Below are 17,249 nucleotides of genomic sequence, written 5' to 3' on the forward strand. Positions count from 1 at the left end.
TATCATTTTTGAAGAACAAAGGGGCCCCAGAGCAGATTTTTGTCTGTGTTGAAGATTCAAAAGTAATAATTTGCAGCATGTGTGAATAAATAAGGAAACAACAAGGACATTTTCTTAACATGCATGAACAGAATGTTCTTTCAATCTGTACACAAATGCTATCTAACCTGGCTCATCTTTGCTGGCCTTCAAATTTGTAAACCACAGGTTGCAGAGGACCTTGTTGACCGCTTGCACCTCAACGCCCATGCTGACAAACTGGTGAGAACATACAGTGCTGGCACAAAGAGGAAGCTCTCTACTGCTGTGGCTTTAGTTGGTAAACCCCAAATACTATTACTGGTGAGTAAAACTAATATTGTGTTTATGAAAAATGGGCTACATTTAATTTTATTGTCATGTATGTTGCTCTAAAGAAAATCAGGTAGTTTCCTGATCAGTCAGAGAGTAATTGATACATAGATGTACAACTGTCTTCTTTGTTCTGCTATATGAATGCTTTAATTTTATTCTCCAGTGCTTACAAAAATAAAAAGTTAAATTGCTTTTCTTTTCCTATTTTTTTCTTCCTTGGAGCAATTGGGTGAGCAGAAAAAACCAACCCTCAACAGAAATACAATTGTAGTATTGCATGGTCCAAATACGTGTTTGATTGACCCATGTTCTTTCAGGATACTCCTAATTCTTACTAGTTTATTTTTACTTCATAAACCTGGGTAGTTCTTACATTTTGTTGCATTCACAAGTCACCCAATCAAGCAATACTTATGAATTATAATTAATTTGAATTACTTATCTCAGGTTGTTTTGGTTCTTGCATGCTACTGCCCATTTAGGCCTGACACTGGCCACTCCAGTGTTTCCAATGCCTTCTGTAATGAAGATCAGGGAGACAAAACTTTGAGAACTGCATCATTACAACACTACATTCTCTTTCATACCATTGCCCATTGTTTCACTAGAGAATATTGAACTTTGCTTTCGTAAAACTTGGCTGGGAAGAGTTAACCAGTGCAATAAACCCTTCAAAACAGTCAGGAAAGCTGCTCCTCAGAATTGAGAGGGATAGCTGGACTTCCAGGAAAAGATCGCAGGTAAACCAGGGCCAGATAAAATAGATGTTCTCTAGGGTTTGTGTTCCAGAAGATTAGACACATTTTGCTGCTTCTAACTGCCTGCCATTGCCTCACTTCTAAGAGAAGGTATTTAGTTTGCATTTTATGCTTTAACTGACCCTGGTTCAGCTAGTAAAAGGAGACTATCTTAAATCAGTGTGTTTTCCTGATCTTAAGAAATGCTCCAACTGGTTTTGAATGCCTTTATGACAGTGTACTACTGCAAGTATCCATTTCAGCCTACTTCTTGCTGCAGGGCACAGACTGTTGCATATATAATGAAAAGAAGAAAGAAAGCTATCTAAACATGTCAAATTCTTTAAAACATTTGCTGACTTTAGAAAGCTAAATGAGTTTTTCAGCATTTTAAAATAAGTTTTTTTTATTATTATTTTTTCTTAAAGCAAAGACAGCAATATAAACTACTGAATCTGCTTTTAAATTGCATGCAGGTTCATAGCTATTAATTTGAGCAACATTGTGGGTTGCTTTATCTTTATTGCTTTTTATGTTTTCTTTTTTAGCAATCCACAGATAATGGGAGACTGAAGTGAATTTTTTAACCTTTGACATTGGTAGTGAAGCACTAAAACTAGGTGCAAACTGGATGTTTTGTTTGCTTTGTTTCTTAAAAACTTTGCTTCCAGGTTTCAGCTGGGATTCCTTGCTGAAAATACTCTGGTCAAAGCCACACTTGTCTAACAGGTGCTGACAATCCACAAGGAATCCCATTGGATAAAAAGCAACTGGAAGAGTTTCCTTCTTCCCAGTTTTGTAGTGACAGAGACTGGATTTGTCAATCAAATATAATTCTTTTTGTTTGCATGAGTAGATGAAGTAAAGAATTTGATTTAGGGAGGAAAAGAGGAATAAACAAGAAAGGGAAATGTACATTTTCTAGCAGCATGTCTTTCTCCATGAAAGCCATCCAAGTGGGAAATGGATTTGCCAGTTGGTTTGCACTGAGTTAATGTTATTTAATACCATGAATTCTTTCCTCTGTGGGTGAAAATTCCTTGTAGAGGGGCTGTGGGAGTAACTGGTATAGGATGTCAAATCCTAACATCTTATCAGACATCTGGATATGGGATGGGCAGTGTAGACATCTGGGAGCTATAAGACTTCTCCAGTTGTTTGTGCTCATGGCAGGTGTGTATGCAGATCAGAAACAGTCACCAAACCCTTCTAGAAAGAGAAAAACTGCTTGCAAGCCTTTCTTATAAAAAAGAGTATATGTATATAATGAAATTGATATAATATAATAAATTCTTATAGCTATACATATATGGTATATAAAATTTATATACATTATAAGCATTTATAAATACACATAGATTATATTTAAATATTATACTTGTTTACTAAAATGTATATATACTTTACTAAAATGTGCCTTCCATAAATATAGACATTAAATTTTATGTGTTAAAGCAAAACATTGTTCACATTATCACTTAAGTGGCCCTCTGAAAATATGGCATTTAAAGAGAAAAATATGTGATTTTATTGTGAATTATTTTGATTTTTCATGCTGGGCAGAACCTGTGGCATGCTTTTTCCATGCTGCTGTGTAATTTTCATTTTTCCTGTAGGATGAGCCCAGCTCTGGGATGGATCCCTGCTCTAAACGCTACCTTTGGAAAGCTATCCTGAAGGAAGTTCAGGATGGCTGTGCAGCTGTGCTGACATCCCACAGGTGAGACCCTTATCCCAGCAGCCAGCATATTCCTGTGCTGCAGAGGAGTATATTCTGAAGACATGCTCGCTCTGTTGTGAAACACAAATTAAGTCTTGAAATTTTATGGTAATTCCTTCCTATTCATGAAAAAGGAACCTAGTTAAATCCCAAATATTTTTCATATTTAATTTTTAAAGAATGGAGTGTTGCTCAAGAAGTTTCAGGCACAGCAAAGATGATGCAATTGATTCTTCTTCTCCCATGTTCTTTTTACTCAGAGTTTACTCTCTTTACTTGGAACATCAGGTTACTTTTTTGTATCTGGCTACCTTAAAAATCCTTAGAAATGGAGGTATGAGTGAAAAAAAATCTTTTGATTTTATTAAGTTTTGCTTTGCATCAGTGTGTGAAAAGAGTAAGCCGTGGCATCCTGGAAATGGATCTGTCAGCTATTCTCTTATGCGTTACTGGAAATAGTAGGAGAGACCCCATCCTCTTAGAAGGTTCCATCTACATTAAATACCTTGTCAGTTCTCTGATATGGTCACTGGTATAGTGGTTCAATGGAGGAAACATCAATTCTGTTTGGTAACATCTATAGTGAAATGAAATAAATTAAATGTTCCCTTACATTATATCTATATGGTGTGTATAATTATATAACAAAATTTATTTAAATGAGGGAGATATCATAAAAACATGTCCAGAGAAGACAAAATCAAAAATCAAAACAGCAATGAAACTTTTGGCCAAATAAAATTTGAAGTATAGATGAATTAATAAAGAAATGTGGCCAAACTTCCTCCAATATTTTCTATTTTCAGATTTTTTTAAATATTCTTAAAATGTATTTGTTGTCCCAATCCATTAGGGATGAAAAAATTTGCCAAAAGGTTTCTATTTTTTTATTTATGGAAGCTGAATTTTGAAAATCACATACCTGTGTTTGATGGCCAAGTGCTTATGAGCACACTCATTTAGGGACTGTGGGTTATGCATTGTGAATTCAACTGAGTGATTTTCAGGAAAAAATATGCTTTGACTTTTCAGCCCAGATTAAGAACCCTTAGCTGCCAAACACCACTAAATAGAAGAGACCTATGATCTCATTACTAATGTGATGTAACCAAACAAACTTCATCAAATTGCATTAACTGCACATTTAGCTCTACAAATGAATGACAATAAAGTACAGTGATACTGTTCACATTGTTGTGCCAGGGTGAAGAAAGGAGAAATTATTTTTTACTATTTATACTATTTTCTAAAGGCCACTGGGGCTTTGAGATAATTTACTTTTATAAGTACAGGAATTTTGCATATGAAGTGAACTTTCATACACGTCAGCAAATACATGTGTAAGGTATAGAAAGGGTTTGCTGTGTAAAAATCAGGTTTTGAGGACTGTTTACCTACTTTTCTGAGACAATTTTTTATTTACATATCTGAGACAAAACTTCTGTTTTAACTGGGGAGGAGTGAGGCTTTATCAAATGTCCCTAGAGCCCTAAATTTGTGTAATTTTGCCACATCTAGGGAGCATTATGCCAAGGGGAGCATTAGGAGTTATTAAATGAATTTCCTGATTTGTGGGAAGATGTGTCAGCTCTCTCCCTGTCTCTCTCAGACACAGCAGTTTGGCAATTCTCACCACAGCCTTGTCATTTTAAAAAGAAATTGTTCCTAGGGCACTTCTTAATTGCCAATTTTTGTTCAGTCAAAGCATTTTGATTTGGACTGGCCCATGGCTGAGGCACACAAGACATCTCTTGTTTAGCTGTCTCAGAAGGGTTGGGGAGGGCACACAGTGAATTGTAGGAACACCAGACATCCTTGAGTCCTCTTTGGGATGATGGGTTCATCCTGACTGGTTCCTTATATCTAAAGTGCTTCTTTGAAAGAGCTGCAATTCTGCATAATGTGTAGGGTAGCAGCCCATCTTCCATAAGTCAAAGCTACTATTTATCCTCTGAAGCAGTCACATCTAGGAGGACTCTGCTTTTCTCTTCAGATGCATTTTCATTTCCTAAATTCTGTTTGGATTGTAGTGTTTTGGATTAGCTTCTATCTTGCAATCAGGCTAAGGGTAACATTTTTTCAAAGTTTTGTACTATGCAAAAGAAAGGCTAAGAAAGATTTTCATTCCTCACCCTTTATCCTTTAGCTCAGAATAATCATAAACACATATTAAAGGGAATAACAGAGCTCATGACTTCCTCAGTGACATTCCTGAGATTGCTTATGGGGCGTTTGCCTGTGGTAATGATACCTTTATATTCTGACCAGAATTGTCCAAATAGTTATGGACTAAAAATATAAATAATGGTTTAAGACTCTCTTCTCACTCCCATGTGGTAATAACTGCTGGTGTATACTGATTAAGGTTACAATTTTGACTATTAACCTTTGAAGCCAAAGGTTTTGTGTGTCGCTGTTGAGGCAGGACGGGAATGAGAAGACTGACTAGAAGGCTGCATGAGAGTGAAACTCTGATTATTTCAAAATACACTGCTCTTTTATACAGAGCTTTGTGAGGACCAACTCCATTGGTTCTGAAGTGAAAACAATCCACAGCATTGGTGCAAAGTGCTTGACGCACAGTGATAGAACTTAACTATAAACAATGTGAAAAACAAGAGAGATAAACAATTATTTACATTCTTCTCCAGCTCTTTCCCAGGATTTTTGCCTGGCTAGAAACTCTCAGTTTCTTTCTTTGACTGAATCTGAGTCCCACATTTGTGTACCTGTTTTTGCATCTGTCCAGATTCTTCCACTTTAACTAAAGTTAGGTATAAAAATGTTCTCTGTTTTCACTGATAATTATTTGTTTTTTTCCCCTCGATTTATTTTGTAGTATGGAAGAATGTGAAGCTCTCTGCACAAGGCTTGCTATTATGGTCAATGGAGCTTTCAAGTGTCTTGGTTCTCCCCAGCACATTAAAAACAGGTATTATTCATCAACATCAAATATTTTGCATGTTTATTCAATCTAAGAGCTGGCTAGATGCTTTAGTAGTACTAAGGCATAAGCACTTACGACTGCTAAGTACATCTTTTTCCTGCTGTCACTGAAGTTGAAAAAGAGGCAATTAAGATAACTTAGCAAGCTAAATTGGCATGTGACTTTGCTAAAATGCTTTGTAGTCTGCATTGGTAATTGAAAGAGACAGATCTACATCTAAAATGAAGCACTTCTGCACATAACCTAAGGAATACATTGTGAGACTCCAACATGGCAATGAAGTACAATTTGGTTCCTTCTGAGGGTTTTAACAGAAAGAAGCATTTTTTGCAGGTCAGCAGGCAGTAAGAGCATCTACTTTGAACTCTCTCTGCTCCCTACCAAATTCACTGACAATTGCAGATATTTATGCTGTTTTCTGCATCCTTTTCCTGGTGTGCATAAGCTTCTTTTCTGTTTGAACTCTGCTCATAAGTTAATTTACTCCCTATTAATGAGGATGTTTAATTCACAGGATGTGCTCAAACCATCATAAAGGAAACAGGATTGGAAGCTGAGGGGAAAGTTGCTGCAACTTATAGCTAAAACATTTACATTCAGTTGTAAATGTGATTGTTAGGACACACAGACAGTCAGCCGTGTAAGTTGATACCACACATTTACAGGTAGCGAAGCTACACTGCTTTGTACTAGCTCAGCACTAAGTTCTCTTAAGTGCAGATGCACTTGATATTGGAAAAAAGGCCCTACAGAAATGCTTTGGAATTACTGTCTGCCATGTTTATAAGGCAGAAGTTATGTGCTTTGGACAACTTCTTGTGCCGTGACAACCCTTTTGGCATTCTGGCCTTCCCTTTGGGTAGAACCATAAATCCTTGCTTCACAGCTGCATTAGCAAAATGTGTCTGACCCACACCATCTCCCTACTTAAAAGTTTCTTTGTGAAGACAAACTTTCAGTTAGAGATATTACAATCCAGATAGTGGAAAAAACATTGATGTCTGCATCATGATGCCTGATGATTCTGTGTGATTGTAGCCTTCTTTTCATGTTTGCACACCCTTCAGTGCCTATTTGCTTCAATTTCTGGAGGCATGAGAAGTCAATTGATCAGCATCAGTTTCTGCCTCTTTCATATCTAGGTCTTTGCCTTTGCCATCTTGTTTCTTCCCAAATTTCGTAGCATAGAATGGCCTGTTATCTCACTGGCTGGTGTAGATTAGTGAGTGTGAAGGCATCCTTTATTTCTTTTGTATGAGAAACAGATCATACGTAGAGGACAGTGCAGATCTCAGGAGAAAATGCTTTTTGAAGATATGTGTCCCCCCACTCAGGAAAAAATAGTATTACTTAGGAACTTAATTTGAGTGTATAAAGTTACCTGGATGAATTTGAGTCTTCCCTTTTAATGTTTCAGATCTTCTGGAGTAAGTACATGTCCCTGTCTTGTCAGCTTGACCTTGAGAGGGCAAAATCAGACAGTCCACGAAGGCTACCTTCCCCTTTATCTTATCAGTGACTTTTTATTTTTTTGACACTTCTGATGTTCCTTTAGCAACATTGTTTTATCTTCCCTCTTATGGAAACAAGACATCAAAAGCATACTCATAAGTATGCACCGTATTCATATAAATAAGGCAGTTACTTCTCAATTTGCTGCACTGCCTCTGTAGATAAACTTCTTTCAAATCACAGTTAGCAAATCAATGCAGAAGTATCCTGCTGGAAGTATCATATTACTTCTTATTGTATGTATACTAGTACTGTTATTACTATATATATACTATATATAGTCCCAGATCAGCCATTCCAGAATCAAGGCTTTATGAGTGCCTCTTTCAAATTCTCTAAAGCAAGGTCATAATAAGAATATTTAGCAGTCATGTTCATAGCAATTATTTTTTTAACATTACTGTAACTTTGTTAAAAGTACACCTTCTTTATATTAAGAATATTTCATATTGTCAGCAGGTTTGTGTTCTGTGGCAGTTCTTTAATGCATGTCCATCATTGACATTCACATGGGAAAATATGTTCACTTGAGATCAATATTGCTGAGACTTTCTACACAAACTTTGTAGCTCAAGCTGCATGAAGATTTTTCATTTAAGGCAGGACTAAAATCCCTTTAATTCCCAGCTTATTGATTGTTTTGGTCTCCAAATTTTCCATGCTTACTGTTCAGGAACTTATTGAATTCTTAAAAAACTTTAGAACCATTTATTAAGAAAATATAGCCATGAGCTCTATCAAAGGATTTAATTAAAATCATACTGTTTTCTGAATTTTCTCTGCCTGATACATTTTCTTGGCTGGAAAAACAAAACTGCTGTAGAAAGTGCAGTCTTAAATCATCACACACACACACACAGCTGTTAAAGCTTTCAGAAAAGACATTTCTGTGTTTTCTTTGGAAATCTTTTAATGGGTACTGGGGAGAAGTCGAAGACTGTTCCTGTATTCCTGTTATTTTTTTGCTTAGTCTAGCTTCCAAACATCACTCCAACACATGCCAATATAATCCTTTACCATAAAACCCAGGCTATCACACACCTAACACTCAAAGTAATTGTTAGGGGATTAAAAAACATTGTAGATTCTGTGCAATTTAAGTCCCCAAATTACTTGAAGACATTTTCCTGGTATGCTACCATGTACCATATGGAAGATTCCTGCATCTACATGAGATGGGGAAAGGACAGAGATGCATAATTCCAAAGAAATCCATTGAAAAAAATTAAGCTTTAAATAATCTTAAAATCTTCAGTTTCTCACTTTCTGGTCCACCTGTGAGCACCCTGAAAAGATTCCAGGACTTGGAAGAGTACTGAGTGATACCTTCCTTCCTGTTTTCCTTCCCTTCCTGTGATTCAATAGCTCTATTATTCTCATTGCCATACAGAGCAAAATACAGTTTCTTCTAAAGTGGTAGACCACAAGGATTAGTAAATCTAAGCTACTATTAGGAAATATCTACCTGGAGGGAAGGATGTTTTCCTTAACAGCCACCTCTACTGATATAATCACAAGTCTTTTCTGTGTTTCACTGATTTCCAGCAATTAGCACTGTCTATTATATTTGAACATGCACCATCTCACAGTAAAAAAACCCATCACCTCTTACATTTTGTTAAAAAAAAAAAAAAAAGCTCCATGAAGCAATATAAGGAAAGCATAAACAAAACTGGTTTTGTTGCATCTGATTTAATTTAATTGCCGATACCCTAAAATTTTTTTTTTTTTTTTTTTTTTGCTATGTGTGTGAATTAATCAGACTAGTAATATACACATTCATCTTAACAGGGAAGAATGGTACTAAAATAAATTAATGGGGTGATAGTTGTAGATTATCATGGTTTCTTTGTTAGATTTTACAGCTTGTTTTAAAAAAATTGTTCTTATTTATAAGCAGCTCTTGACATTCTTAAGTCTGTTTTCAATTTGTTTCTACAAATCAAATTGAACAAATATTTTAAAACCAACAAGTGTCCTGATCTGGTTTTGAAGATTGCAAGGAGAGAAATCTAACCACTATATGAATACTTAAACCAAATAAAACTTTCATACAGCTTTTATTTATAAAAAACTATATCAAATACTGTAAGAAGTAGAAGCATATTTTGATATTTCATGTGATTCTATTTGTATGTCTCAAGAATTTTCTTCCTCTTCTAAGTGTAGACACATACACTAAAATGATGTTCTTTCTTCCCTTCTTGTTGAATTCTGTCTTGATGGAAGTCCTCAAAATTGTTTCATTTGTTTATTCTTTAGTACCAATCCAGCCTACAGAGTCCAGATTACGATCACCTTTTTGATGGATATGTGATAGAGGTTTAATGATTCTTCCTTGGAGCCCTGTTAAATTTGCTTTTTTGCTGTGTGGGGAGTTCAAGGATTCAACTCTTTCTCTCTGGCTACGCTTTCAGCCCTTGGCAGATGTGAAAGATCATAATGTTGGACTCAGTACAGCTTTATCAGATGGCAAGACAAAATTCTGCTATGAAGGGTATGGGTGTACTCCAGGAAGATGCTAATGTGAAACATAAATGCTTCATAGGGATATAAAAAGTGACGTTGCTTCTAATGTATGAGACTTGTTCCATTGGCCATTCTGTAAGCCTGTTAGAAAATGCTTTTCCAAAAATGTCTTCTCACTACAAATGTCAGTGTTTGGGTTTTCCGCTCCCAGCTGCTGGACCTTGACTATATTTATATATGTTTAAACAGATTTAAAGTATCTGCAGATGTTTATCAGCAGAATAATAAGGGCAAAACTTCTTTAAAAAGGCTTTTTTATTGTAGGTGGCAAATTTATAAACAATATCAAGAAATTTATTAGGTAGAAGAAAAAAATGAAGGGCAATTTTCAAAAAGTTATCATCTTAGTTCTAGATGTAGTTTGTCTGAGATTGATGTGTTAACAGTTGTGCCCATCAAAGCCTAATTTCAGACAACTCCTGCCAACAGAGTCAATTACTCTAAATTGTGAATGGATTACATTTAAATGCTCTCTTCAGTATTCTCCATTATACTTAATGCTTTATCTAAAATTCACAGAAGCATTTTCATGTGAGATACAGCTGGCCAGTTCTCCGGGAACAACATTTTGAATATTATCCTTCATTCTAAGGCCATCTGGACAGACTTCTCATATCAGAAAAAACCATACCAATTTGTCAGGTGCTGGACATCAAGTCTTTTCTCAAATTTTATCAGCAAGCCATCTGATTAAATTATCCAACAATTAATTCATTTGCTATAGCTGTGTAGTGGTTTTGATTTGCCAATTTGAGATTTCCTGGCCAATGCACCAATTAATGTGGTGGGTTCAGTGCTGGCAAAACAACAGTGCACCCACTAGAATATACTTGCTCATTTCCTGCTGTAAAATAGGATTAGGAGGAAGGTAAAGCAGGCACAAAACTTTAGAAGGGTATAAAGAAAACTTTATTAACAGAAGCTAAAAGAATAATAAAAATTAGAATAAGATCTTCAGAACACTTCTCCTCCCTTCCTCCCTGCAACTTCTTTCTTTTTCACTAACAATGTACAGAAACAATTCAGTTAGTTTATCACCTCTAGAATAGTTTTCCTTCAGTTCATTTAGGGAGAGAAGTCCCTCTTGTAAATTCATGGAGATTTCTCCACAAGAAAACAGTTCTCTCATGGCTATTAATTTCCACAAATAGCAGCTACCCAAAATCTGAAATCGTGAAGTCCCTCCCATCTTTCACAGCTTTCCCACAGCTGTTTTTATGGGCCATGTAAACTTATGGGGTACTATTTTAAGGATGAACTGAGCAAAGGTTCTCTTTATCTATTTAGGAGATCATCTTCATGTCTGAGAACAGAAGTTCTCTCCCTTGGGACAAAGGGTCTTCATCATCTTTCTCTCTCTGTTCAAACTTCTCATGGGACCACAGTTACTTCAACCTCTACTTACTTTAGCGTGGAGACCTTTGCCCATATCAACAATTTGAACACTTCATCTCCTCATGCTTTCAATGAGTTACAGGGAAAAATAATCTGATTAATCAATTACATTCTTCTCCATAGCTTTTAAAAGAGGATTTCAAGAGGATTTCAGCCCTAAAATCAAGGCATCTCCTCATCCCTCCTATATAGGGCTTGACTCTTTCTTCACTGACCTTGGTATCTTCATGTTGTACTTCTATGTGTTCTCACTTTTCTCTCAGCCAAGGGAGGATCTGCAAGTCTTATTTGTGCACTGAAAGAGGAAGAATGGAAAATATGTTGGCAGACTATTCATACTTTAAATTTTTTTCAAAGGCTGACTGAAAATAGTTTATTGCTTTCTTCAAACCTACGTGTGTAGATTTCTTAAATGGGAAACAGAGGATTAAAATTAAAGAGTTCGTAAATATTTCAGCCTTTGGTAGACACAGTGTTATTAATTGACATACTAGCAATAAACTTCTTACATGCTATAAAATATAAAAAGATAAATAATTTTCATTCTTCTTGACCAAACAAAGCCTTCCTCTTGTACATGAAAATTGTATTAAGGCAGTGGATGTGTAATCATAAATTATAGCTATTAGTTTATCTCTCAAGAGGAAAGTTTGAAGAAAAGAGTTCTTAAAACTTAAGAAACACACAGATTGAGAGCTCAGGATTAATAAAATCTTTTGACTCTCCTAAAACTTTATACAATATTTATTCAGCCCTAAAGTGATTAGGCATTTAAATGCACATTTTAATGCATGTGCATTGAAATGCCTTTTTTTTTGGTCATTTTAGACTATCTTTTCCACAGGATGCTGCATTGTATCTCTGAATAAATCATTAAATCAGCAGCAGCTAATTAAGATTTCATATTCTTCTCTTTCCCTAGTATGTGTTTTACTAGGAGTTTTTCAAAACTGTCCTTAAATACAGTATCATCAGAATTTATTGGATCAGGGCTTCACAAACATCAACATCTTTGTTTTCCACCTCTGGGAAACTTAATTTGAAATAATTATTCCCATTTTATAGAGGAGTAACCAAAGATTGGTGTTAAAGTTTAAAGGGTTTGGGTTGTTTGAGCAATTTATGACTAAATATTTTACATTTGTTCAACATTGCATTCAAATCAGAACTCCAGCTAACTTCAGGTGTAGCTGCAGGTGTTCCAGAAGGCACTGTGAATTCCCCTTGCCAGCTGGAGCCCTTGGTCTCCAGGTGGGCTCTTAAGAAGACAGGAAAGCAGTAAAGAAAGTTGTGGTCTGAGTTACCACAGACCACACATATGTATGAGGATGAAAGTGTAAGATTTGGTTCCCCAGGGTGTTCCAGAGCCATGAAGCACTTTCTTGCCTTTTTTTTTCCTTCCCCTTTCTCATCAATCTGCTGTGTTATTTCTAACATTTTCTAGGCATTGCAGTAAATAAGGCCACTAGTCTGAGCAGGTACATCCAGTGTATCTTGTGAGGCATTCACAATAGGGATTTCATGACAAGGTGCTGTGTGATGAGGTAATTGATGTTTATTATATAAATAAAACATAACTGTGGTTTAAATTTTAATTTTATGTCTTGTCTCCTTTAAAAACTTTTTACCTTGAGATTTGACCTTGAGGTATAGATAAGGTTTTTTAATAGATATTTTAATGTGTAATACCACAGTTATTATGTTATTAAAAAACAGTACATACAAACCCAGTCATAGCAATACAATGATAATGTTACTTACTCCTGCCTTTTTCACTGCTGAACCCAGAAAGTACTTGGAGAAAACAGTTTGGGTTCTTTATAGTCTGTACCATCATCTTTACACAGGATAACAGCACTGCTGCTCCTGTTTCTCTGGGAGGGAAATACATAAATAATGCAAGAATGAAAAAATCTCTGATACTTGGCAGATAAAAAAAGTTCAAATATGGAGATTTTTTTCTGTGCACTTATATAAACAATTATTGAGATTTTTTGAGGGTTTCACCACATACTTGGAAATCACATCTAAGAATTTACAAGTGCACAGAGAGCAAGACAAAGTTGTACCCTGCACTGCTCATAATCTGGGACTGTCACTGTTATGAAAATTATAATATTGAATGCAGAAATTAACTTTAGCTGGTTTGATATGAAAGCCTGAGTGTGTGTGAACAAATAGTGCATGTACAATATACCTGAACAAGTGTTAGTCATCATTTTAATAACTGTTTTTGTGTTTCTATTGTTACCCTGGAAAAGTCATGATTACTTAAAAATGGTGAAACAAACTCTATGAATAGTACATGGAAGAGAGACTTTATAATTTATTTATGTCTGTTTGTTTGCATCTAATCAAGTTTATCTGTTCAGCAAGGCTGAGGTTCTAAATAAATGCAGAAGGAAATCCCATTTTAAAAGTGACAGAGTATTTGCATTTGATTTTAGCATTTTTTTTAAAATACAAGTATTTAAAAATTATCTTTTTTCCTCGGTATTGACTTTGCTTTTTTTTAATAGATAAAAAAATTACATATATTACATGATTTTAAATTATCTTAAACTGTAATTAATTTGTTTTAATAATTTTGTTTAATTTTTTTTCCCCCAATGTTTTTCAAAGTGTTTTGTTTTCAAAGTTGTTCAAGATTTGTTCTGTTTGTAAATTGCATTTGTGTCTAAAGCTGGGAGAGGAATGACCTGGATATGTATCCCATGCTTCAGCAATTATACTAGTGTAACTAAGTTATCTTGCCTAGATGAGGCCTATTTTAGCTTAAATGATTCCATGATTCTATTCACTTAGGGAAAGCGGAGCCATATCTGCCTGCAAATGAATGTAAACCACAGCAGAGGGATAAACAGCACAGTAGAATATTATTCCCTCTCTTTGATTTATGGCACATATTCTAAAAGATGCAGTTCCTTGCAGACATTAAGTGCCAATGTTCTCTTTACTATTTTTATTTTTTTTAATCCAATAACGTTGTTTTGAAGCAATCCTTTGATTGAACTAGTGCATATACAAAGTATCACATTATATTTCAATCAGTAAACTTTCTGTGAGCTGCAATCTTTGATGTGAATATATATATATAAATATAGCACAACATTGTCCAGGAAATGTACTTTTTGATTAGTAGGGAAGAAAAGCATATGGGTGATTAGATGCTTTTCTTATTCCTCAAAGTTTAGGAAATGGGGCCATATTCTTCATTTCCTGAGGTTACATTCAGCAAATTTTACTGGGGGAGAGAAGAGTTGGTAAATAGGCTTTGGGAAGAGTGTGATTTGATGAGCTGTTTATGCTGGACCAGCTGTAACTTAAAACAGGGGTTTCAAAGTTTGGTTTTGTTCATTTGAGTAAACTTTTAAGTCTTTTAAATGAAAACAGAGATTTATTTTTTTTTTAAGCAAATAGAAGTCTGCTGATAGTGTACTTTCTTTTTCACCCTTCACATAAAAGAGGTTTTCGTGGGTCAAGCTTAAGAAAACACATTGGGGTAATTCCTCTAGGGACTCCTTGTGGCCAAATGCAGGCTCAGCTGTGTTTCAACAGGAACTCTTGTCCCCACTCAAGCCTCTGAACCAGGACCTCCAAGGAATGGGCAGAAAAGAACATTGAGAAGCTACCCTGCCCCAAGTGGCAGCTCCTCTCCTTGATATTAATGAGAATTTTCAGCCTTTGGGCCACTAAATCCACTTCCATTACCATTACAAGGTTAAAACAAGACCTGAAAAGCATCCAGGGGACTTCCTCAATATAGATTTGGTTACACTTTATTTCAGTGTGCGACTGGAGCTTGTGTAGAAACATATCTGAAGTTGATTTACATAAACTATTTTTGTACTGCTGGCAGTGTGGCTGTGGGGCTGCAAAATTCTTCAGAGAACCGAGGAACCATTTGGGTGATTTACCTAAGATAACTTCCTCTTGGGGATATTTATATCAAAAGAAGCCTGAGATCAGATTGCACACCTGCTAGCACAGTATTCCCTCTCTGAAAGCGATCAAAAGGGAAAACGGGAACAAGCTAAGCACAGGAAGTTACATTACCACATTGTTGAAGTGCCTTCAGCAGTTTCCTTTTTAGAGGCTTCTTAAGTCAGAAGTGATTTTAGTGGATCCCCACCATGAGTTTTTCTGGTGTCTATTGAACTAATTTCAAGTTCTGACATCTAGCACATCCCATGTCAACGAGTTGTACATTTTCTCCTCATAATGTAAGGTAGATTACATGATCTTACTGACTCGGCATTTCTTTTCCTATAATGTAACTCTATGTCCTTTGCTTTTACAGGAGTGAAGAATTATTTCTAATTTTCGTTGCTTAGTCATGATTCTGGACTCCCTAAAAATACCTTTTGACAACCGTGTCATCTTTCTTTCATGATGAATAGTTTTAGCCTATTTAGTAATTCCTGGTATGGAAATAGTTCCATTCCTTGCTACCTTTTTATGTTTCTTTTGTTCCCTTGTTATCTGAGTGCTCAGATACCTTGAGGACCTATGTAAATCAGAAGTGTGGACTTGTAGTTCTTGCTAAGTTCCTGCTTCTGCAGCTGATGATGTCTTTAAATAGTCAAGTTAATTAGTTTACAGTAAATTTGAAAATTTATATTTTAGCTTCAGTCTCATGTTGGCATTTTAACAGAAAAACACTCAATAAGTTGTACTCCCAGAACCATTTAATAAGCTGAAAGTAGAGCATGAGCTAGTAGTTTGACTGAGGAAGAGGAAGGATAGAGAAAAAAAAATATTAAATTTTGTCAGAATATGTGGTTTTTGTGTGTTTGTTTATGCAAAAATAGAAATGTAGGTGTTGTTAAAGTAACACGGCAGTATACAATCTGTTCTCTGTTGAATAGCTTTGAAGAAATGAAGAATCTTTTGCAGCAGATGGCTGCTGAATGAGTCTGCTGGCTCAACTTAGGCCATTCTAATGATAATGTCTTCCTCTTTAGGTCTTGAATTATCAGGTACTAAAGGTTTGTTTCTAACCGTGCTAATCAAACCCGGTTTGTGGTTTTCTCTGTAATTCCACTTTGGGTTTCTGAATTAATTAAATTGTCTGAATCAGAGAGGAAAACAGAGCGAACAAAATTGTCAACTCAGTTTCCATTTCCTCAGTGCACTGCCAAAAGCAGCTTGCTGATTATAGCAGGGGGAAATGTTTATTGCTGATCATCTTACCCTATATGGGAGCTCTTGTACTAAAATGAAGTATAAAATCAAGGTATAGAAGCATCATATTTCGACTAGCCAAAAGAAGAAAATCTTTTATAGTTTTTTATTGGTGCCATGCTTGCATTTATGCCATTCACAATTCAGAACTAAACCAAAGTTGCACAGACTCCTCTGTCTTTGCTAATCAGAATTTTGATTCATTTTCTTTGGAAACTTCATTGCATACAGCAATTTCATTTTATGAGACTGTTGAATGTCTCGATAAACCAGCATTTTTCAAACTGTAATTCAATGGTCATTGTATAGAAATGCCAAAAAAATGATCAGAATCAATGATCTCTTGTAAAATGCTGCCTCAGGTTAGCTGTCAACTTAATTGAATACCCTTGTTAACTATATCCATCTTTGTAACAACTTTTTTTACTGTCACATGTATTTTTTTCAGGGATGATGCTATGCATTTAAAATATTTAATTAGAGATCTAGTTAAAGCATAGTAAATCATTGCAAAGCAAATCTGCCAGACACTCCTTTGGATTCCACCTAATTCTGGATCTCTGGTGAATCAGCACTGTTTGTCTGTCAGGCTACACTCTTCAGGAAATATTTAGTACTCTGCTATCTGGACTCAATACAATTTAGTTCATGAAGCATCTTTCAGGAATTAACACACAGGACGCTGAATCAGGATGTTTCTTACTCCATTTCAAGTAGTTCAATGGTTGCATTTGACTACTATAAAAAAAATAAAAAAGCCAAAGAAATAAACCCAACAACCAAAAAAACAACCCACAAGCAAGCAAAAGCTAAAAAACTCTTCTCTCATATATCTGTAATGAGGCTTTTCATTTTTACGCAGAAGCTGCCA

The 17,249-nt window shown here is 35.5% G+C and overlaps 1 protein-coding gene across 1 annotated transcript in view; it reads left to right on the forward strand.

The window, feature by feature from the left end:
* ABCA13 (ATP binding cassette subfamily A member 13) overlaps nt 1-17,249 on the forward strand; it is a 139,559-nt gene that overhangs the window by 111,984 nt on the left and 10,326 nt on the right. The window contains exons 38-40 of the mRNA XM_072924352.1: nt 208-342; nt 2,708-2,811; nt 5,651-5,743. Coding sequence (XP_072780453.1) covers nt 208-342; nt 2,708-2,811; nt 5,651-5,743 — 332 coding nt within the window. The remainder of the gene's footprint in view (nt 1-207; nt 343-2,707; nt 2,812-5,650; nt 5,744-17,249) is intronic.

The sequence above is a fragment of the Taeniopygia guttata genome, chromosome 2, assembly GCF_048771995.1.
Source record: "Taeniopygia guttata chromosome 2, bTaeGut7.mat, whole genome shotgun sequence".
NCBI lineage: Eukaryota > Metazoa > Chordata > Aves > Passeriformes > Estrildidae > Taeniopygia > Taeniopygia guttata.